The following is a 22,347-nucleotide window of genomic DNA, read 5'->3' as shown; positions in this document are numbered from 1 at the left end:
CGCGGAGGATGAGGGAGAGGCTTGACTGAGACCTCTAGAACCTGGATCGGGAGAAGGGTTGGTCACCAGGGCAAATGGAACGTCCAGTCGTCTCCAAGACAACAGGAGTCTGGTCACTTCCTGCGACGGTGGGATTTCCTGGGGGTGCTCATTGGACCCGATTGGGGGTTTCAGCGAGTCTCTGGGAGGGACTGTGCGGATTCTGTGGTACATCCATGAGGGAGTATGGGTTTGTGGAGGCCTCTATAGGGTCCCTATAGATCTGTGGAACGAACTCTGTGAGGGCTGAGAGAATCTGGGGGGGTCATGGGACTCTTGTTGGGGTGAGAAAGACAAGCTCTCTGGTCTCTGGGGCTGGGCGGAGTCTGTTTCTGAAGCCCCGCAGCGCTAAGTTAGAGGCCAATAGAATAACGTAGGAGGCGGGCTTTCCTAAGAGGGGCCAATAGAACTGCGAGGGGGGCGGAGCGTCATATGACGTCAGAATTGGGCCGCCGCGGGCCTGGCTATCACCGGTTCGGCGCAGCCCGGAGTCGCCCAGGCCCGAACTCCTATCCAGGTCCCGGACCCAGGCCCTAGGCCCGCGAGGACACCGGAGGTCACCCCCAGGGGTGGGGAGCGGAGTCGCGGGTCAGCGCTGCGAGCGCCCCGCGCTGGCCTGTTCGGCCCCGCCCCCGCCCCGGGCCATGGCCCAGCCCTTGTCCCGGCCCCTCGTCCTATCCCAATCCCAGCCTTGGCCTCCGGCCCCGCCCTCGCCCCGCTTCCCAAATCTGCCCCAGCCCGGGCCTGGGTCCTTGCGAATGCCCGGGTCCAGGTCCCAGTCCAGACCCCCTCTTCAGCCCGGGTCCCTGGCCTGGTCCCCGTCCTTGCCTCGGCCCCTGTTCCAGCCCCCGTCGCGAATCCCAGCCCGGCCTCTGTCCCCACCCCATCCCCAGCTTTTGCTTAAACCCCTGGCTCAACCCCGACTCTGGCTCCATTCCCCATCGCAGTCCCTCCTTCCGCCACTCTCCCTGCCCCTGTTCAGGCCTCAGGGCTCAGCCCGGCCCAGCCCGTTCTCTCAGCCTTCGCCCCCGTCTCTGTGTTTGCCCTCCTCGCTCCCACTGGCCCCCCGCCTCTCTCATACTCTGCCCCTCTCCCAGCCTCGGCTCAGGTCTGGGCTCCAGCTGCCGCCAGCCCTATTGCTGCTGTTGCTGCTCTCTGTCCTTGGCCGTGGGGCTGGTGAGTGCAGAAGCAGGAAAGATTGAGCTGGATGGGATTCTGGCAGGAAGGGTGGGCTGGCGAGACTGAGAAGAGATGGGACCTGGGGAGCTAGGTTCCTGGGGAGGAGGTGGGGAGAGTAGGCAGTAGAGAGGAACCGGCAACGTCAGGAGCGGTACAGGGTGTGTGTGCGTGCGTCTGTGTCTATGGGTCGAGGCTCAGCTGGTGGCCGAGAGACGCTGGACAGAGCCTTCCCTTTGTTTCCTGGTGCCCGTCCTGACCCCACTTGACTCAAGCTTTCTAGGGAAGTCTTGAGGGCTTTGCTCCTTCTGTTCTTACAGTTTGCTGGGGGAGACGTAGGTCCACACCGGAAGCCTCTATCCAGGCTGGGAGGATGTGGCATAAACCTTTGAGAGGTTGGGCGATGCATTCAAACCGGGTTAAGAAAGTGGTTTGAAGATAGCATGTGGCAAACGTAGGGCTGTAGAGCAGCTGTCATTATGGTGGGGTTTCTTCTCGTAGTCTTTTTTACCCAGCAAGCTTGATTTGCCTATGAATAATTCCTGATACTTTAGGTCAGGGTTGAACCTCAAAGGCCATTTCACAGATGTGGAAATTGAGGCTTACTGAGGGAGCAGTTTGTTTAAGGTCATACCACATAAAAATGGCAGTGCTGGGGCTAGAAAAATGGCGTCCTAACTCCTTTCCTGTACTAGTGCCCCCTCTCCCCACTGCAGTTACACACAATAGAAAACCACACACAAATGAGGAAAGGCCCAAAGCAGTTTCTTTTCTCTCTAGTCACCTGCAGGGAGCTTCATTCACAAACTGTGTCTCACTTGCCAGGTGTCACCATCCAGTCCAGAAAGGCACATGGCTAGGAGTGAGAGACGTCCAACTCCTTCGTGGCTGGACTGAGGGAGGAGGGCAGGGGATGAGCCGTGCTGATGGCCTCATCATGCAATGCGTGTGGTCTTCATAGGTCAGCCTCCAGCCTTCTCTGCTGGGTAGCAGTCTAACCCTCACCCTGCTGAGTCTTTGGCAGTAAGAGCTAATGGAGCAGCTAGGGTCCGGGCTGGGTGTCGTTGAGCTCAGTGGGCCTCGTTCGGTGTATAGGCTTAAGATCAGTGCACGCCAACGGTCGCAGCCTCTGCAGAGATGTCTGGATGCTCGTTCGCCTGTGTGTTAGCTGAGAGACCGTCGGAATGCTGGCCCGTGCAGTGTGTGCACATGCTGTGTGTGGTAAGTGTAGGCACGTGTGCTGTGTGGGTACCTGTGAGCTGATGTGTTCTCTGAGTGCCAGTGTTGTTGTGTGAGGGTGAGGGCACGTGGTCCATGCACACTGCTCTTCAGCTTTGCCTGCTGATGGTATGTTCACTCGGAAGTGTATAGTTCCTAGGTTGGAGGCAGAGCTGGGTTCCTCTCCCAGCATATAGAAGTAGTCCATCCATCTCTAGCCAATCTCCTGAAGGGAAGCAGCCATAGCGCGAGGGGCGGCTCAGTGCTGATGACTGCTGCTGACAAGTTGGGCACTGAGATGAGGCAGTAGCCACTCAGGTTTTCAGTTTTGGTGAGAAGAATCCATACTAATTAGACCAGTGTATAGCTCTCATCCGTACACCTGTGGTGGCTTCTTGTTCATTAATCAAACACTGGGCTGGCAAGGGGAGAAGGGTGACAGCAGTCGGAGAGTTTACAGACCTGAAGTTACAGATACAGAAACAGAAACAGGTTTTTGATGCTTTGGGGAAAATTATGATGAAGTTGGAAAAGAGCGCTGTATAGGCCCAACTGTAGGCAGGGTTGCCCTTAGCACTGTTAATCCGTGCCTTGGTCACTAGCTGCTGTTCATGTTAGCTCTCTGAGGATCTGTACTGAGGGACTGACCAACATGTCTCCTAACAATAGCCATGGCAGATAAGATGACCCATCCCTGCTGCCAGCTTCCAGGAGGAGCAGCTGTTCCTTATGGCCAGCAGAGGGTGCTCCAGAACTCTTACTTCTTATAACAAAAGTATCTCGGTTGTTCAGCTCTTGACCTTTGGCTTCTCATTTGTCACAGCCAGGGTTCCTGGAGACCTTGTCTTCCCCATCACCTGGTCCTATTGCCCGTCAGCCTTCGTAGACGCATCTCCACTGTTCTCCAGTCTCTGGGTTACAAGCAGTGCTCCGCTTGCAATCAGCATTCTTCTTTGCTGACTGTTGAGACTGATCATACGGATGAGAAAGACTAGTCCTTGGGTGCAAGTACAGCCTTTGAGGAAAATCACAGGCCAGTATAGGCCCACTGGCCTCCACCTCTGTAGGGCAGCTCTTTGGAGCATGACTTGAAGTTACCTCAGTTTAGTACACAGTTTAGAACACCTTAACCAGTGCTCCCTCCTTCAGCAGACACCCTTTTCCAGATGGCTGTGTTATTTCAGACACCGAATTTTTGGGGTTGTGTCTCCCATCTTCAGAGGGGCATATCATCAGACTAGGAAAGCCCTGTGGGAAAACCCTGCTCCAAAGTCTCCCCTCTCCAGGTTCCCACTCTGTCCTGAAGATGAGTTTTCCACTTCCTCACCTGTCTGAAGGCAGGCTCCTGGGCCTCTCCGGAGGCTGCTCTGAAGTCTCTAAGCAGAGTCCTCAGGGCTCTACTCCATAGGGCCTTGCCTGCCTTCTGGGGCCCTCTTTTCCTGTCCTGCTGAGCTAGCTGCTGGGTTACTCTCACCAGGACAGTTTCAGTGCCCATGTGCTTGTCTGACTACTGCATAACTTTGCTGCTTGCTTCCCATCTCCCACTTTGGCCTGCACCAAACATTCCCAAGTGGTTTGAGATTCCACTGGGCCCCCAAATGACTGTCTCACCAGACCTCCCTCTGCAGAAATGCCTCTCAATGCTCATTCTGACCCTAGAGGTTCTAATGACTCTTTTTCCGGGAACTCTTGTGGTGACCTGATCGCTCCTGTTCTTGCCTCTGCCACCCAGGCAGGCCCGTTGCAGCCTTACCACACCTTCCCCTCCCTTCTCCTGTCTTGAACCAGTATACAGAAAGCGCTTGTGAAGCTTCTGAGGGTTTTCACTGCTTCTAACCACGGGGGAACAGAAAGGGGCAGAAAATAAACAAGTTACAGAGTTCCATACTGACGCCCAAGCCCCGCAGGTGGAGTTCTAGCCTGCTCAGCGGCTTAAGAGTCCATGCCAACACACACACACACACACGCACACACACACACGCACATGCTCACACACGTGCGCATGTGCACACACACACCTCCACATGTCTGTTATGTTAGAAGAGAGCAATGGTTCCTAAATGAGGGGGCAGCTGGAGGCCATATAAAGGGTCGTGATTCTGCATCCTCTCTTCAGTGTAGGTTTGAGCCTCAGTTTCCTTACTGTATAATTAGGTTTTTTTTTAAAAAACAAAGTCTGCAGAGGCTAAACCAGATGCTGGTTAGGCAGCAGGAGACCACTTCCTGGTTGGGAGCAGAGTGTTTGTGGAGTGGGAACTATTCGTGAGGGAGGCTGGCGTGCCTGTTGCCTGATGGCAATGCCCTCTTTCTCATCCTGCTCCCTTTTCTTTCTCCTGCTTTCCAGGAGGCCTTTTCCTGACTGATTACTCCACCTGCTCACCCCGCAAGCTGAGTCCTTTCCGCTCCTTTGCCAGCACAGAGCTCTTTCACTTCCATGTTCCAGAGGACACGTTCCTGGCTGTGTGGAACCTCATCATCTTCAAGGAGCAGGGGGGAACCTTTGGAGACCACTGCCCAGACCAAAGTGTGACTGTGTGAGTATCTAAATCACCCCTCAATCCTCACTTCTAGCTCCAGGTCCCTTTCTAAATTAAATTGTAAGTATAAGTATGTATAGTAATTGTACTTATAAGTATCTAAATTGGCTTCCTGACCCTAACCTTGACTCTTCTCCAGATTGAAGTGTGACTGAACGGGGACCATGACCTATCTCACCTGATCTCTTCCTGACTACTGTTGTTTAGCTGCAAGTGCTTGAATTGACCTTTTATTCCTTATATCCTGACCTCTGACCTGGAACCACTCTATTGTGTCAGTCATTATAGGGGATCCACTTATTTTATTGGTGATAAATGACTGATGTTCTCCTTTCTTTTCCCCATGTTGTAACTCTCACCTTATTGCCTACTTTTCTCTTCCCCTAATTCTGGCCCTATAGGTATTTCCGGTCTGGGGCACCCCCTGTCATCAATCCCCTGCACACACACTTCCCAGGGGACACAGCTGTGCCTGGGGTTTTCTCACTGACCCTCAGTTGGACACTGCCTAACCGCACCTCAGGCATCTTTAACGTCAGCAGCCCCTTGCCAGGGGACTGGTTCTTGGCTGCTCACCTTCCCCAGGCCCACGGCCACATCTCTGTCAAGGTGGGTTGATGTTACCCAGAGTAGAGCTGCCTCTACAACTCTGCTGAATTTCCCCCACAGGCTATCTGGCATACCAGCCTTGTATCGGGGTAGGCCTAAGGATGGGTGGTATGGGGCATGGCTAAAGGCCGGCAGGTCACCTGGTGGAGTGGTCTGTAAAAGGCAACGTAGGAGCCTTAGAAGAACATAGTGGATTCAGTATGCTGAAGAGAAAGTCCCAAGGTTCTCGTCTGGGGGAGTAGCATCCCTTCCTATAGAAAACCACTAGGGTTAATTAAGGTCACTAGAAGCCAACCAGGGACTGATCAGATCTTCTGCACAAACCCCATGCTGGTCTTGTTCTACATTTTGTTGATGATGTCCCGGAACTCTCAGTTCATAGCCCAGTCTGTGTTCCTTCAGGTTCAGACATTTCTCTTCACCCTATTGTAAATCATAAGAGAAGCCCTTTCTGGTTAAAAGGAGGCTTTGGGCAGCTGGTATCCATCCTGAGTGCTGCCTCCCTTTTCTCTAAATAGCAGCATCAATTCAGAGTAGAGATTAGAAAAGTCTGAAGAGGGGTTCACAGGTCAGGATGCTTCTCTGATTTGCAGGGAAAGGAAATTCCACAATGGGTTCTTGCCATCCTTGTGTTAGGGGGCTGTGCTTCCTCCTTGTAGTGAGAAGATCTATGGGTTTCCTGTTCTCATTCATCAGAGGAGAGGGAGTGGAGGATGAACTGGCCATTATCAGAGTAAGGTGGCTATGTGTGTTGAGGCCTGTGGTAAGACTGAAGGACCACGGATGAGCAGAGCAAGGATTTAAAGAACAGTGTATTAAAGAAAAAGAGAGCTAGCGGGGTTTGGTCATTGAGAATTGAGAGGAGCAGAAATTCCCAATGAGGTGAAGATTTGATTCTGTTATATATCTCCAGGCTCAGTTTGTTGAGGGCAGGGACTCTGGGACTGTTAGACTCACTTCTCTCGCTGCTGAAGCCCAGGGTTCAGAGTACGTGCTAATAATGCCTTTGATTGAGCTGTGATTTGCACTGGGACAAATGCATTGGCCCTAGTGTTGGCAGGGATATGAACTAGGGTGGAGGTAGCTTCTGGAGGACTCAGTGATAGGCCTGTTTTTCCTGGGAGTAATGAAGAAGAAGGCCTGGGAGCCTTCTGAATAGATCATGCTGGGAGCTCACCTGGAACAGTGTCTAGGCTCTAGAGGGACCTTGACTGACATCAGAACTAAGAGTTTTTCTACTGGGAAGAATGTCTTCATACGCCATTGGCTAAATCTCAAAGAGCCTGGCTCTGATCCCAACTCTGATCCTTGACTCACTTTGTGAGAACTGAAAGGGAGAATCCTCTAGCAGGGTTGTATCCCACAACATTTTTAGGTGAGCAGTAGGAGCCTGGGGCCTACTTTTGGGCTAGGATTATGGGAGTGGTCAAGGTTGCTTATAGTTGGCCAGATTGGGCAATGAGGAATCAGAGACAGCAGTACAAAAAAAGGTTGATCAGAACCTAAAGCCTGATTCAAAGTGCCACACCAATGGGAGCTAGACAGTGGAAGATCAGGCCTGACCTGCCCTTTTGCATCTAGATATAGCAAATGAGGCCTGGGAGACTTAATACTGCAATTGGAGCCCTCACCCAAAGAGCACCCAGGGGTGAAGCTAGGGAGAAGAGGGCACAGTTCTACTTGCCCATGATGGCAGCAGGTCTGGACGCTATCTGTTCAGCCAGACCTGTTCTAGGAGTTGGTGATGCAAGGATCTTGTACACGTCGATCTAAGAATTTGACTACATCCTGGAATTTTCTATGGCCTTTAAAGATTCACAAGCTCTCCACGCCTGGCCAATTTCCCGTATTCAAGCATGTGGGTTTCTTGTCCAGAGCATTCCTCCATCTTTTCAATTTGTGTTTGTTTGTTTGCTACCATAGTTGTTTTGATTTCCTGTGAGGCTTGGCAAATACAGTTATGTATTTCATAACTTCAGGGCTAGCCTTGAGTGGGGCCTGAAGAGTCCTGGCAATAAGAAGGCAGTGGTGTTTGTAGGGCCCTTCACAACTTGGGAATGAGCTCAGATCTCTCTTTTACCTTAGTCTTTTACACTTGCTTTGTGTTAGGCTTTGGATTGGGTCTGGGAACACTGAGGTAAATAAGATGTATACTGGTGAGATACAGGAGTTTGTTTGTTTGTTTGTTTTTTTGGAGACAGGGTCTTGCTATGCAGTTCAGGCTGGCCTCAAACTTGCAGCGATTTTCCTGCTCAGCCTCCTGAGGGCTGGTATTACAGGCACGCACCATCATGCCCAGCAGGAGATGTTTTAAGAGGGTGAAAGAGAGATGGCTAACTCAGCCTGGTGGTATAGTAGAGGTGATATCTGGAAACTGTTAGGAAGTGAGACCTAAGATCAAGATGCAGGGAAAGGCATTTCAGGCAGTGGAGCCAGAGCTTAGCGGGGAGAACTGAAGTGTGGGCTAGTGTTGGGATAACTGGAGGCCAGATCACAGAAGGCCTGGGACTTTTACCTGCACCCTGAGAGTGAAAGGGGGCCTGGAAAACGTCAAGAGGAGAGTGACTTACCTGATCCGAGCAGCTCTTCTGAGCTTCAGTCCCACACATTAGTCACTGTATATTCCCACACCCTACACAGACCTGGCACATGACTAGCTGCCCTTCTGTCACCTTCTCAAATTTATGGTGTCCCAAAGTGATACCATTTTTCCTCCTTCGCTTGTCCCCTTCTGTCTGTCAACTGCCCCCGCCCCGCCGTCTCCTTGTCTTTCCTGTCTTGGAGCATGTGTTTATTCTAAGGTGTCCAGGGCCAGCCTGCTCTGAGCAGCTGGCCTTTAGGTTGTGGACGACGGCTGGCACACAGCTGACATAAGGAGGAAGTTCTCCTAAGCGGCCAGACACAGTTGTCCTCCAAGACTTTCTCTTCCCAGGTCTAAGATTTGAAAGTAAATAAAAGCAGGTAAAGTAATGAAAACAACTAGAAGGATAACAAAGAAGCAGACGGTACAGAAGAAAGGATTTTGTTCAATCCAGCAACTAGGCCTCATCTCAGTGGAAGTGGTTAAAATCTGCTAATAGTGCCTCTTCTACTTTTCTTCCTCTCCTAAGTTATTTTATTTATATTTCAAATAGATAATGTAGGCACCTGGCTCAGCATTTGAAAAGTACAAAGGTATAAAGTGAAAAGTAAGTCTTCCTCTTTCTTCTTTTGGTTCCCAGTTCCATTCTCAGAGTTAACTAGGAACTAGTCGTTAACTATTTTCTTAAATTACTTTTTCTTCCTTGAAACCCTTTCTTCTCTTGGCCTTTGTGACTTTACAGCATTGTCCTTGTTCTCCTGCCCATTTCCTACTCCTTTTCTGTCTCCCTTCCTGGCTTGTCATCTGGTTGATCTATACATGTAGGAACCTGATGCTCGGTCCTAGAACAACTCCTTTTTATTTTTCCGTTCTCTTGCTTAGTGCCTCTAGCACAATTATTTCAAATGTTATGTATGAGTTAATGCCTCCTTTTTTTTTTTTTGGTACTGGGAATCAAACTGAGGACTCATGCTTGCCAGGCAGGCACTGCACTGCTGAGCTGTGTCCCCGGCATGCCTTCTGAGAATAGTCAGCCAGTCTCAATTTCTTTGAATGGCAAACCTTATACCCAGCTGCTTGACATCTCTAATTGGTTATCTAGAAATTCTTCAAGCTTAGTATGTACAAATCAAAGTTAAAAGTTAAAAAAAAAACTCTTCGATTTCTATTTCACTTTTTCCAGTCTAAGCCTCTTTTTTCCCTCTTGTTATCTTTTTCTCAGAGTACAGCACTGCCATTCACCAATTGCTGATGCCCAAGTTTAGGTATCATTTTTGATTCCATTTCCCCCTTATTTTCCCACAACCAGAGTCTTGTTGACTAACATTCTAACACATGCCCTGAATACATCTCTCCAGTTCACTCTGAGGACATCTTCCCTCAGCTTTCTGCTGGACCACCTTGTAACCTCCTGAATGGCCTCTGTTTCCATGCTTGCCCTCATTTACTTCCATGCTGGTTGATGCTGACTTTCACATGGGAGCAGGGCACTGAACTGTTCCGACAGAGAAGGCCATGCGTCTTTGGGAATCTTTAGGTTTTAAAAGAAACCCAGCCCACTCGGAATTCACCTACCTTGCCTTCCACACCGGGATCTTTCAGACTGTTTCCCATCCACTTCTTATTTTTGGCTGCCTGGTTTCTTAAGCTTCCTTGTTTTGGCCCTGTTCCTTCAGTCTGCTGGTGGCTTAGCCTGTTGACTCAGTTTGGGCTCTCCCTTGGCTTCTGCCTTAGTAGCTCTTGAGAACCTGACTTCCAGTGCCCTTTCTCTGCCCCACCTTGGGCTGTGGTCAGGGGGTACTCCTGTACCCCCTTGGTTTCCATTTTATGTTGAGGGAGCGGCCTAGCTCTGCACGTTGTACAGCTGAAGGAAGGAGAACATCTTTTTTTTTTTTTTTTGGTTTTTCTCCGGTACCGGGAACTGAACTCACGACCTTGTACTTGCCAGGCAGGCGCTTTTGCCGCTGAGCTAAATCCCCAGCCCCCAAGGAAGGAGAACATCTTAACCAGAGACTTCACACCTTCTGATCCTTTACTGAAGCCCACAGCAGTAAAATGTGGAACAGGACTGTCTAGCAAGGAAACAGACCTCGTCCTCAGCATACAACCCTCTCTGCTACCTTGGGACTCATTTACTGCAACACTATTGTGATTTCTACCCTAGCGAGGTCACTGAAACGTCATGTGAGAGTATTTCTTATGCTTAGATTTTGACACCATAGATGAGGTATATTTGCTTTGGATATCAGAGATGGAAGTTTCTGAGCAACTAGGCTTGTTCAGGAGCTCTCCAGAGGAGTCTTCTTTTTGAAATGTATTTTAACTCAGCAGCTATTTTTTTCAGCACCAGATGGTGTGCTAGGCACTGGAGATACAGTGATAAAAAGGCACAGAATGGTTTCAGGAAGACAGTGATGAGATCGTCTAGCCTGACATCTCTCAAGGTCTCCTTCCAGCCTCACAGAGCTTTGCTGCAAGTCGGTGCCTTGGCTGGCATGTTCCATGGCATGGGTCTTAATGGGAACTTTTGTCCCAGAGCAAGGCTTGGAGGTATCTCTTGGTCAGAATAACCACCTAAGGGAGTCATAGTCTTTCGATTATCAGGCCAGCTCAAAGGCCATTTTTCAGATTAGAGAACCCCAATTAGGGAACCTCTTTGCCCTGTAACTGTGAGGTTTATAGACTTATGTAGCTGCAAATGCTGCAGAAGAGGAGCTGTGACAAATGGTAGTTTACTCACTGAAGAATGAGTTGGTGTTGGGGTGGTGTTAGTAATGCCTCAGGGAAGGGGCTACTGAGTTTGTCCAGGACAAGAGAAGCCAGGGGAAATGTGATGGTTGTCTTCCAGTGTCAGAAGAAACAGTCTGAGACTGAGGAAGCAGGTATATCTAGGGATCTTGAGGGCAGAATGGTGGGAGGACGACAGAGGTGACAGGTTTCGGCTTCATAAAGGTCAGAGGGACCCCCCTCACCCCCCACGCTGGGCTGATTCACTTAACCATTCATTTGGAACTTATTCATCATGAGTTTTGCACATGGTGTTAAGCCCTATGTCTGGAGGAACAAAAATAAGACAAGGTTCCCTTTCTTAAGTGAATAGTGTGGGAGGCTGCCTGGGAGGTGACGAGTGGCCCTCGCTGGGTGTGTTGAAGCAGAGGCTGCACAAAACATGGAAGGGGCCAAGTGGGACATAGAAGTGGAGATTAGATGGGAGGGTGGATTGGAGGCCTTGAACGAACTTTCTAACTCTGGTAAGAGAGCTAGTGTTCTGGTGGGGAAAATGGGTGGTTTGAAGTTTACAGTTAGGTGGGGCTGGCCAGGGATGCGAGGAGGAGGGGCTGGATTGGGAAGAAGGGCAAGCAGGGCCCGATTCCCCAGGCCTCACTCAGTGCTGATGATAATGGCAGACCTTGAAGATCTAGATAAGACAGAAGTGGTCAGAAATGACTTCTCTGGCAGGAAGATCCAAAGCTGAATGAGACCGCAGTCAGAGCCCTGGGGTCAAAAGGCGGGAAGGGTTTCTCCCCAGCACATGGCATAGGTCGCGTTAGCCTTGGGTTAGTGGCACCCTGGTGTCTCTCTTTCCTGCCATTCCTGCTTTGTCTCAGGGTCTCCAGGATGAGTGTCAGTACCTCCTTCAGCCACAGCTGATTGTCCGTCGCTTGCTGGATGTGGCTGTGCTTGTTCCTGGCCGTCCCTCAGAGCAAACCCTCTCTCCCCACAATCGGTCAGCTCTGTACAAGTAAGTTGAATACCCGCCAAACGCGGTCCTTCCCTCTTCCTTTCCTGGCTGTAAACAGATGGAAGTGTTCTCTTTTGACTCCTGCCTGGTCCTGCTCTCCTTCCAGCACAGCTGGACTCAGGGGAACCCAGAGCCCCCAGGGTGGGTTGGGTTCCTGCCTCCTCTCTCCTAGCACAGAGGGAAAGACCCGAGAAGGCCATCTGTTCCCATTGTCCCCTGCCCCCTTCTTCCTCATGTTTCCCTTCTTCTGGTGTCCCTCTCACCGCTCTGTCTGTCCTTTCTTGCCCCCCAACCTCTCCTCTGCCCAGGGTCTTTGTGCCCAGCTTCACTTACAGGGTTTCAGCGCAGCTGGTGTGTGTGGGGGGCCGAGGGGCGTCTTCCTGCCCCCTGACACTGCGCCTACGTCCCAAGGCCCCACCCCTGCACAACTCAAGCTCTGTGGCCTGCGGAAGTGCCTCGATATGCCAGGTGGAGCTGGCCTTGCCCCCCTGGGGGCACTGGGTCTATGTGCGAGTGGAGACACCATCCCGGGGACCTAGCAGGACTATCCGCTTCCAGCTGTGTGTGCGATTGCAAGGTCAGAGCCCTCCCATCTGCCCAGCCACCCAGCCTTTGCAGACATCGGTGCCTGGGAAGTGAGCTGGGTTTGGCAACCCTGTGCCTTAGTCCTACAACTTCCTCTGTCCCACCCAGGCTCCTTTGTACACCCTGAAGGCACCCACCCCTATTGGAGCTCCAAGACTTTGGACAGCTTTTCCGATCATTTTTTTGCATCTGACTTGGGACAAACAAAGGCTGTCAGTGTCTTCCTTTATTTAATATGTCTTTCAGTTTCTTGAGTTAGGCAGGGACAGCCAAGACCTCTGGGACATTGTCCTTGCCTGTGTAAGTCAGTGAGACAGCCTGTTACACTTAGTTGTCTTAGATAGTTTACACAGTTAGAAGTGTTGGCAGTTAACAGTTAAACACTTTAACAGTGCTTTCACTGCACCAGGAGAGGGACAGATGACCTTGATTTCCTCCAACATGGCAGTCTGTTATCTAGGAAACCCCTGGGCCCTATCTGTGTTCCTGGATGTGTCACATTTGCTAGGAGCATCATGTTCTAGTTCTCACCCTTTGCTAAAAACTGTCTGGCTCAGTTCCGGTTTGTGGTGGGGTTGCAGAGCTATGAGCGCTACAGGCCTCAGATCTGGTTTCCCTTCTTCACAGAATGCCCACAGCCCAGTCTGTCCCGTGCCTTGGTCCCCGGAGCGGCCATGAACATGCCCCAGTCACTGGGCAACCAGCCACTGCCCCCAGAGGCACCATCCCTGGGGACCTCTGTGGAGGCACCTGGGACCACATCTCCACCTGAGCACTGCTGGCCAGTGCGCCCGACTCTGCGCAATGAACTGGACACCTTCTCTGTCCACTTCTACATCTTCTTTGGCCCAAGTGTGGCCCTTCCTCCTGAGCGCCCAGCTGTGTTTGCCCTGAGGCTGTTGCCGGTACTGGACAGTGGAGGAGTCCTCAGCCTGGAGCTCCAGCTCAATGCGGTACTCTTCGTGGAAAGCTGGGTGGTTGTGCTTTGGGGGAGCTCAAAGATGTGTGGAGGACTTACCTCCTTTAAGAAGCCTACCTAGGTTGTTTCTACGTATCCTTGTAATTACGGACCGTGTCTTAGTCCAGTTCTGGTCGACAGGCACGCTCTGAATATTGACTGTGCTCTGTGCGTGGGCTGGGTCAGCCAGGGTGAGTCAGAGTGCTTGGGGTACCCCCAGCACTGCAGACTGCCTTCCTGCTCAGAGGGTCCCACTCAATGGCAGCTCTTCACTTTTTCTTACATATCTTCTGAATGAGGTCACCACCTCTTGAGGCCATGCAGTCATATATGGGGTTCCTAACACCCCATCAAAATCTGCTTCCATGAATTCCAACTCTCTGACTTGCTTTGCCCAGAAGCCATGTTCGGTAAATCTGCCCTTGTCCTTTTGTCTTTAAATTTCTACTTTATTTTTTTCAGATTTACAGTGCAGTTTTAGATTTACCAAAAAATTGAACAGAAAGGAAAGAGTTCTCATAGGCTACCTTTTTCTTGGCACAGTTTCCTGTTACTAACATCTGGCCCGAGTGTGGTATATTCATTACATCTCGATCCTATTGTAACAGCCCTTCAGATGTTTCTCCCCAAACTCCCCAAAGCTGAAAGAACCTGGGTGTCCCCCGGGTCACCATGTCTGAAATGACCTGAGGTAGTCTTCCCAGGGTGGCAGGCAGGCCTTGCCTTGGTGCAGCCTGAGTGAGCCAAGTGACTTCTTTGAGTTGCTGCATTACATTATGGGGTCATCTAGGGCTTACGGTAGACTAAGATCTCTGGGTCTTTTTCCTTCATTTTTCTTTTCTTTTCTTTTTTTTTCATTAGAGCACTTGTATGCATTTTTGAAATCATAAAAGCACCAGAATTACATAAAAGCTTTGGGCAGAAGGGGAAAACGTTTGCCCAAACATAACTATTTAACTTTGGTGTACACTCTCCAGCCTGTCTCCATACTAACTGCTTTGTCCAGTTGTAATCCAGGGGAATATACATTTTGATGTGTTAGTTTGAGAATGGTGGCCAATTCCCATCTTGTATTTTTGCAGTGAATGGAAGAATTTATGCCCACCCTTGTGGTATTGCCTAGCATTGGTTAGGGCCCTGGGCCTTCTCCCTTTTGTGCAGAACCAGCCCCCTGTACCTCTAAGTCATCACTGTCAGCCCTGAATGAGACTGGGGTGAGCGCAGAGCCCTGTGTTGGGCCTTTAGAGGCGATCCTCACCATGGCTCTGACCTGGTAACCTTGGACTGTTCCCTCTGCCAAGGATCTTTCTACCTCTACTGTGCTTCGGCTTTGAGGTCAGGGACTACTTCTCCATTTGCCAACCTGAGGCCTGGTCTATGGCTTTTTATGGGCCATGGCCCAGAACTTTCCAAATGTTCCTGCTTCTCGGGACAGGTCCAGGTCTTTAACCTGAAGACCTTCCTTATGTTCATACTCGTTCTCCCTGACCCTGTCCTGGCCAAGGCTGTATTTTGTGTTTGCTTATTGCCATGCCTTTGGGCAGTACACCAAAGGTCTAGATTTGACCTTGAAAGTGTAGAGGCCGAATCAGAGGCCAAACCCACCCATGCTTATTCTTTCAATTTCTCAGTGCCCGGAGATTTGAGATCCAGCCCCACTGCTGGCAGGCGTGGGAATCTAGGGTTGGTGCCGTGAACCCAGCAGAAGGATCTGACAACCTCATTTCCGTTCCTGTCCTCCTCAGAGCTCCCTGCGCCAAGAAAATGTGACAGTGTTCGGATGCCTGACCCATGAGGTGCCCTTGAGCCTGGGGGATGCAGCAGTGACCTGTTCCAAAGGTGGGGTGAGGAGTGAGGAGGGAGTGGGGACGGGCCAAGGGCGATGGTATGGAGAAGGACAGCCGGGTCTCCAGGCCTGGGGCAGGTGGCTGAGGGTTCCTGCTTCCTGACCGCAGCTGACCGCACCGTCTTACCTCTCGCTGCTCCTGCCCTCTCCCTCCTGCCTTTAGAGTCGCTGGCGGGCTTCCTCCTCTCAGTCAGCGCCACCTCCAGAGTGTCGAGGCTGCGCATTCCCTTCCCGCAGACCGGGACCTGGTTCCTGACGCTCCGCTCCCTGTGCGGGGTGGGGCCTCGGTGAGCAGAGCGGGTGGGGTCAGGGCGGGGCCCACCCGGCAGCCCAAGCCTCAGATGACAGCCCTGTGTACCTAGGTTCGTGAGGTGCCGGAACGCCACGGCCGAAGTGCGGCTGCGCACATTCCTGTCCCCGTGCGTGGACGACTGCGGACCCTACGGCCAGTGCAAGCTCCTGCGCACGCACAACTACCTGTACGCGGCCTGCGAGTGCAAGGCCGGTGAGCGGGCTGCCGAGGGGGCCGGCATGCGATTCCAGGGCTGTGTGGTTTCGAGGGGTGGGCGTGCTGGGCACGGCTGAGTGGGGCAGAATTGCCTGCCTTCTGTCCACCCTGTGCCGTCCTGACCCGCAGGGTGGCGGGGCTGGGGCTGCACCGACAGTGCCGATGCGCTCACCTATGGCTTCCAGCTGCTGTCCACACTCCTGCTCTGCCTGAGCAACCTCATGTTTCTGCCACCCGTGGTCCTGGCCATTCGGAGCCGCTATGTGCTGGAAGCTGCTGTCTACACCTTCACCATGTTCTTCTCCACGGTATGAGGTGCCATCTCTGTCTTCGCCTCTCCACCATGTCCTTCCTTCTTCGTGGTGGTTGTGGGGCTTCATTTCCTCCGTGTTCTCCACTGCTTTGGGGGTGTCTCTGCCTTCACCGTGTCTAATGCAGCAGGGCCTCCCAACCTACCGGAGTGACACAGAAAGTGGCCATTCAAGCAAGGCGCCTTGGGGCAAAGGACCCAGGCTGTTCGCAATTTAATATAACAAGTGTGGGGATCCAGGTGCCCCACACTGTGAGGAGACCTTTACTCAGCACATCAGCTGCCCTCCACCTCCACGGTGTTCTCTGTATGGGACAGGGGTCCACACCAGCACCCACGTCTCTGCACCATCACTTGAGGGCTAGCTACTCTGTGCTCGTGTGCTGCCTTGGACTGAGGGGTCTGTGTTGTTAGCACACTCATTTCTATGCTCTGAAAGCGTGTTTCCCCATTCGGTCCCCGTGGTCCTCCTCGATTTCTCTTGGAAGACAGACGGGCTCTCTGCATTGGGCAGTTAAGAAGACAGCCAGGCTGTCAGAGTCCTCAGAGACTTTACCCTGAATCATAGGACATGCAGTGTGAAGTGAAATCCCACTTCCAGGGGTACATTTTGATGTACATCTAGGGTTTTTTTTTTTTTTCTTTTTTGAGGCAGTCTCACTGTGTAGTTCAGGCTGGCCTTGAACTCAATGTGTAGCCCATACTGGCCCTAAACTTGTGGTAATCCTCCTGCCTCAGCCTCCTGAGTGCTGGAATTACAGGTGTGTGTGCCACTATTAGATTTAATAGTTTTAAATCTCTCCATGTCCACTTCAAAATCTCTACAGTTCCTTCTCTGAATGTTCTCACCCCTCCACAGCCAGAAAAATCTATAAGTAAGCATTTGAGATATGAGGAAAGGCAGAGAAATAGGTTTGCTGATGTGTCCTAACCCCCAGTTAGACTTTCTGCACCAGATTCTGCACCTAAGAATCTTGTTCTCCCATCTGTTCTTGGCATTTGTGACATGTAGTGCCTGTCTATGAGCACTGCAAAAAAAAACAACACCCCAAAACCAAAAAAAATTTAGATGAATTCAGACTATCCTAATGTGTTAGCAACAGGAAAATCACAAAAACAAGTATGTGCTTCCTTGGTATTCAGGATTACGAGATCAGACATGTGTCCAGAGTACAAAAATTCTGCTGATTATCTGGGACAAAGTAGGGGGCAAATGTGCTGAATTAGGGTCCCAGGTTGAGGAGTTAGAGTAGGCCGTAGCCATACTACACAGAGAGACCGTGGCCCTTCAAGCAGCCTGAGAAAAGCATATCTCAGCTTTGCATGACCGGGCCCCTTTTAGGCCCCTCTGATAATGCCGTTTCTTATTGTCAGATGCCCTTCATGCTGTTGCTTTACCAAATCTTCTGTTCCACCAGCCCACACTTGACTTCATGCAGTTCTAATGTGTTTCATAATTAGTAGGGTGCCCGGATGTATCAGGAGCCTAGAGCGTGTGGGGAGAGCATGTTCACTCCTTTGCTTGGCACAAGCACCCTGGGCACTGGGTCCAGCGTGTTCAGTGCTAGGTGACTCTTCACTATCTGGGTACACTGGCATAGCAGTCTGAAGAGAAAGACTTCTCCTCTCGTAGGAACACCAGGGGAGCCTCAAGTGCCCAGTACTAAGTAAACAATCCCCATTTTCTTGAATAAGACTGTAAGCGAGAGAAGAAAGATCGGCTAGCTTTGAGGCGTTGAAGTCCTGCTCTAATTCCAGTTCTTTTTCCACATGGGCCAAAAATGTAGAGCTATTGGTCATTCAGTTTTCCAGAGGCAGTTTTTCTATTGTCATTCCTTTCCCATTCTTTACTTAGTTTGGACTTATTTCATTCCATAGTAAGGTTGATTTAAGCATCCATTGGTCTTATTGCAGTTGATCAGGACAGTAGACAATAGTCATCTTCCGTGTCTTGAAATCTAGGACATGTGAGTAGCTGCATGGGTTCCTATCCAGGGGATAGGAGCAGAAGCAGGTTTATAATTCAGGCATTTTCAGATTAAAAAAAAAAGATAAAAATATAAAAACAGGCCACAAACTTTGCACTTGATTTTTATATATAGCCAGACAGTTCACATAATGATAACAGCAAAATGATATCTAATGAATGCATGGTGTGCAAGACACTGCTAATTTAATCTTCATAACAGCACTCTAATAATAGGTAGGCACTTTTATTATCTTTTTTTTATAAGTGAAAGAAAGTAAAACATTTTGCTTAAGGGAGGTGAATGGTGGAGTTTAGATTCTCATTCATCCTGACTCTGGCCCCTTGTGTGTGTTTTTCTGCCTGCACCCAGGCAGTAAGCATAAATTGATAAAGTTTTATCTAACTTTAGTTTCCAGAAGTCCTGGAGTATGATGAGAAACACATGGTTCCAGTTTAGAAGCTCTCCTCAAATTCTTGTGATAGTTTTTTTCCCATTTTTTCTTTTTTATTTTTTGTGGTGCCTTGTACACGGTAGGCAAGTACTCTACCAGTGAGCCACATCCGCAGACGGCCCCAAATTCTTAAGAGCCAATCAGGAGATTAGAAAATATAACCAAACACAGTATAAAAATCCATCAGGGCAAATATATAAAGCATTGTGGCTGTGTGACTTTAACCCAGATAGTCCCAGCCATATGCTACTTAAGTGCTTTATAATCAGATCCCGCAGGCCTGCACAGAGCCCCCACGCTCTCTGTCCCTGCCTGTCGCTGACATCCTGGCTCCGAGCCCAGTGCCTCATTACCTCTTCTGCGCCTCAGACCATCTTAAGGAATTCTCAGTGGCCATTAGGAAAATCCCGTAACTGCTTCCAAGAGAAAATGGAATTAGGAAACAATAAAAGAACACTTAAGTTCCATTATATCCTGTGTGCAAATATCCAGATCTTTGGATGAGTTAAATATGTTTGCATTTCCAGTTTGACATTCTGTGATGCCTGGGTACCCCATTTTGGAGCATTGGATGGACTGTGTAGTTATAAAAATATAAAATTCCATAGAAAAAATTTAGGACAATTTTTTCTGCATTACCTCATATATAGGGTTCAAAGTTGAGGATGTGATCAATGTGGATTATAACTATATTAATAGAATCTAGTTAGTAGTCTAAATTTCTTCTCTTAAATTCACCAAGTTTTCTGTGTCATTTCTGTCAATATTTTTTATTGCTGTTGACAAAAGGAATACCAAAATTTAGCTACAAGTTTCAGTGGGACAGTTCTATCACTACAGATATTTCACAGCCTTAAACAACTGCTTAGACTTTTTAGAGTACTTGGAGAACTATTAGCCATAGAATAGTACGGAAATAATTTCCCCCAGACTTATCCATTCTAGAGACAATATCTCCAACTCTTTTTCAGTGTAGAAAAATTCCTAGGAGAAAGTCAGTTCTCAGTTATTCCCTTAGTTGTGTCTTCAATATTTGGTGATTCAGTTTTGTCTTTTTTTTTTTTTTTTTTTTCTGATTTGTATCTTCCTTTATCTGAGATCAAAGGATTCATCTTAAGTTCCTCTTCCAGAAACTTCTGGGGATTTCATTGAGTGTACTTGAAAGGCATATGGAGCAAGTGCTTTGTTAAGCCTGAATTGTAAAAGTAATTCTTGAAAAGGAAATCCAAATCATAAAACGGTATTGGAAAATTTAGTGACCTGGCATTTTGTACAGGCACATTTTGTTTTGTTTCATTTTGTTTTGAGACAGGGTTTTCACTGTGCAACTCAAGCTGGCTTTGAACTCACTGTGTGGTCCAGGCTAGCCTTGAACTCGTGGTTGTCCTGCCTCAGCCTTTGAAGTACTGGGATTATGGGCATTCACCGCCACATCTGGCCAGCATATTTATTTCTGGTCTTGAAGCAGAGAATAACCAGTGTGTTATAGCTAAAACAGAAAAAGACTAAACTGGTAATATGTTTAGGAACCAACTTAACTCTCAATCAGTATATATAAGAGAAAGTGTTGAAAAATTTTTAGGCAAATTTAAACATTAATTCTCCACAGGGTGGCAGAAGCGGTGGATACTGTCCTTTCCCACTTGTTCCTCCTGCTGTGAAATGCTATGCTTAGTGACTGCCTCAGTGACTACCTTCTTGTCTGCTGTGTTCCCCAGCCCCTGAGCGCTGAGTAGGAGGGGATGCAGAGAGCCATTTAGTGGAGGTCCTGCGAGTGAAGCCCCGCTCAGAAACTGGAGATATCAGGAGAAGTTCAGACATGCAGGAGAGTTTTGGGCGTCTAAATGGACTGTGAGGCCAGAGACAGGCCCAAAGCTTAGGCTGGGGATGGGGACTCTTGTGGGACCCATAGTGAGCATGTGGAGATAGAGAAGAGAATAGCATTATTTTGAGAGAGCTGAACCCCAGGCCTGGCTTCTCCACTACCAGTCCAGAAATGAGAAGCTTGGAGCTGCTGGATACATACGGTTTATGAAGCAGACCAGGCCTTTCTACCACATTTTTCTCAGGAGTGGAGGAGTCGGGTCCTTCCTCGGTCTGCTCACCTGTGACCTCTGACCTCTGTTTCTCTGACAGCAGCACATCGTCCCTGTGGCTTCTTTCTCTACTTTCATACGACTGGACCTCGACCCCAAGTCCTTTCAACACTGTCATTTCTTCTTCCAGTTCTATCATGCATGTGACCAGCCAGGCATTGTGGTTTTCTGCATCATGGACTACGACGTTCTACAGTTCTGTGACTTCCTGGGCTCCTTAATGTCTGTGTGGGTCACTGTCATTGCCATGGCTCGTTTACAGCCCGTGGTCAAGCAGGTCAGTCCAGAGTGGGCCCTGGGGGGCAACCATAGCCAAGATCCACTTGAAATCCACACTGTCTTCTCCCTGAGGGCTTTTCCAAGTGCCTCTTGCCGTCCTGGCCCAGCCCCTGCAGTGCTGTCACTGGTACTAGTCCAGGCCCTGGAGTCCTCTTTCCCTAGGTGCTGTACTTGCTGGGGGCTATGCTGCTGTCCATGGCTCTACAGCTTGACCGGCATGGGCTCTGGAACCTGCTCGGACCCAGTCTCTTCGCCTTGGGGATCCTGGCCACAGCCTGGGTAAGGGTGGGGAAGGCTGTGTGTGTGTCCGGGTTGGGGGAGCAAGACTTGGGTGCAGGGCTCTGACCATCTCAGTTTAAGGTGGGCTTGGCTTGTCACCATCACCTGCTCTCCACATTGTCCACTCCACCCTTGGCAGGTGCCTTTAGGTCACAGCCAGGCTTCAGGGGAAGCCTGAGACTGACCAGCTCTGGCTTGGGCTCCAGGGTCTTACACTGTTGAACCCCACTTCTCTGCTTCCCCCAGACAGTACGCAGTTTCCGCCGTCGACACTGCTACCCACCCACATGGCGCCGCTGGCTTTTCTACCTGTGTCCAGGCAGCCTTATTGCGGGCAGTGCCATCCTACTTTATGCTTTTGTGGAAACCCAGGACAACTACTTCTACATCCATAGCATTTGGCATATGCTTATTGCCGGCAGTGTTGGCTTCTTGCTTCCTCCTCGTGCCAAGACTGAGCACCGAGTCCCGTCTGCTGCCCGGGCCCGGGGCTGCGGTTACCAGCTATGCATCAATGAGCAGGAGGAGCTGGGCCTTGTGGGCCCAGGAGGAGCCGCTGTCAGCAGCATCTGTGTCAGCTGAGAAGGGCTTTGGTGTAGGCCCCTCGGGGATAAACCCTTTAGAACCCTTTAGGGTTCTTCCTGGGGGTGAGGAGCCTTCCTGGGGACAAGAGACAAGATGTATTTCTTGAGGACTTGGAGTTTTTCTCAAGGACATTGAATTCTTCCGGGGACCTGGCGCCTTTCCCATGGCATGGGAAATTTCTTGCATTCACGGAATCCTTCTTAAGGACTGGACCTATGCCGCGCACAGAGCCGCCACAGGGCCTTCTGGGGCATGGAGACCTTCCTGGGATGTGGGGCCGTCTTACAGACATGAATTACTTCCCAGGGAGACAAAGTCCTGCAAGAACATGGCATCATTCCAGAGGAAGTGGAGTCCATCTTGGAGAAGTTGAGTCTCCAGATTTTCCTAGAGACTCAGCAACCCCGGCCTCAGGCTTCCTTCCTAGAAGCAGTGTCTGAGCTGCTCTTTGCTGGGTGTGGGGATTTCAGGACGGATGGAGCTGGCACGGGGCTCGGTGGCTGGTGTCCTGAGCTGGTACAAGTGGAGTCTGGTGTCTCTCCAATGAAGTGTGTGCTGGTTCTGTGCTGCTTTTTTTC

The 22,347-nt window shown here is 50.1% G+C and overlaps 1 protein-coding gene across 7 annotated transcripts; it reads left to right on the top strand.

The window, feature by feature from the left end:
* Positions 1-70: 70 nt before the first annotated feature.
* On the top strand, positions 71-22,331 carry Tmem8b (transmembrane protein 8B). Of its 7 annotated transcripts, none has more exons than XM_005400992.2 (15): positions 467-627; positions 1,137-1,215; positions 3,257-3,466; positions 4,778-4,967; positions 5,372-5,579; positions 11,769-11,902; positions 12,211-12,479; positions 13,115-13,440; positions 15,191-15,284; positions 15,455-15,578; positions 15,654-15,796; positions 15,929-16,107; positions 20,757-20,903; positions 21,068-21,184; positions 21,435-22,331. In XM_005400992.2, the coding sequence occupies exons 3-15, from the start codon at positions 3,415-3,417 to the stop codon at positions 21,873-21,875; spliced, it is 2,424 nt and encodes an 807-aa protein (XP_005401049.1). In that variant the 5' UTR covers positions 467-627; positions 1,137-1,215; positions 3,257-3,414; the 3' UTR covers positions 21,876-22,331. The 7 variants fall into 7 exon arrangements, with proteins under 7 accessions (XP_005401048.1, XP_005401046.1, XP_005401047.1 ...); XM_013523031.1 differs by lacking the exon at positions 3,257-3,466 and adding an exon at positions 2,311-2,436; XM_005400991.2 differs by lacking the exons at positions 467-627; positions 1,137-1,215; positions 3,257-3,466 and adding an exon at positions 71-207.
* The last annotated feature ends 16 nt before the right edge of the window (positions 22,332-22,347 follow it).

The sequence above is a fragment of the Chinchilla lanigera genome, unplaced genomic scaffold (assembly GCF_000276665.1).
Source record: "Chinchilla lanigera isolate Chin_1 unplaced genomic scaffold, ChiLan1.0 scaffold00071, whole genome shotgun sequence".
Taxonomy (NCBI): Eukaryota; Metazoa; Chordata; class Mammalia; order Rodentia; family Chinchillidae; genus Chinchilla; species Chinchilla lanigera.
This window is presented reverse-complemented; position numbering and strand designations above follow the sequence as displayed.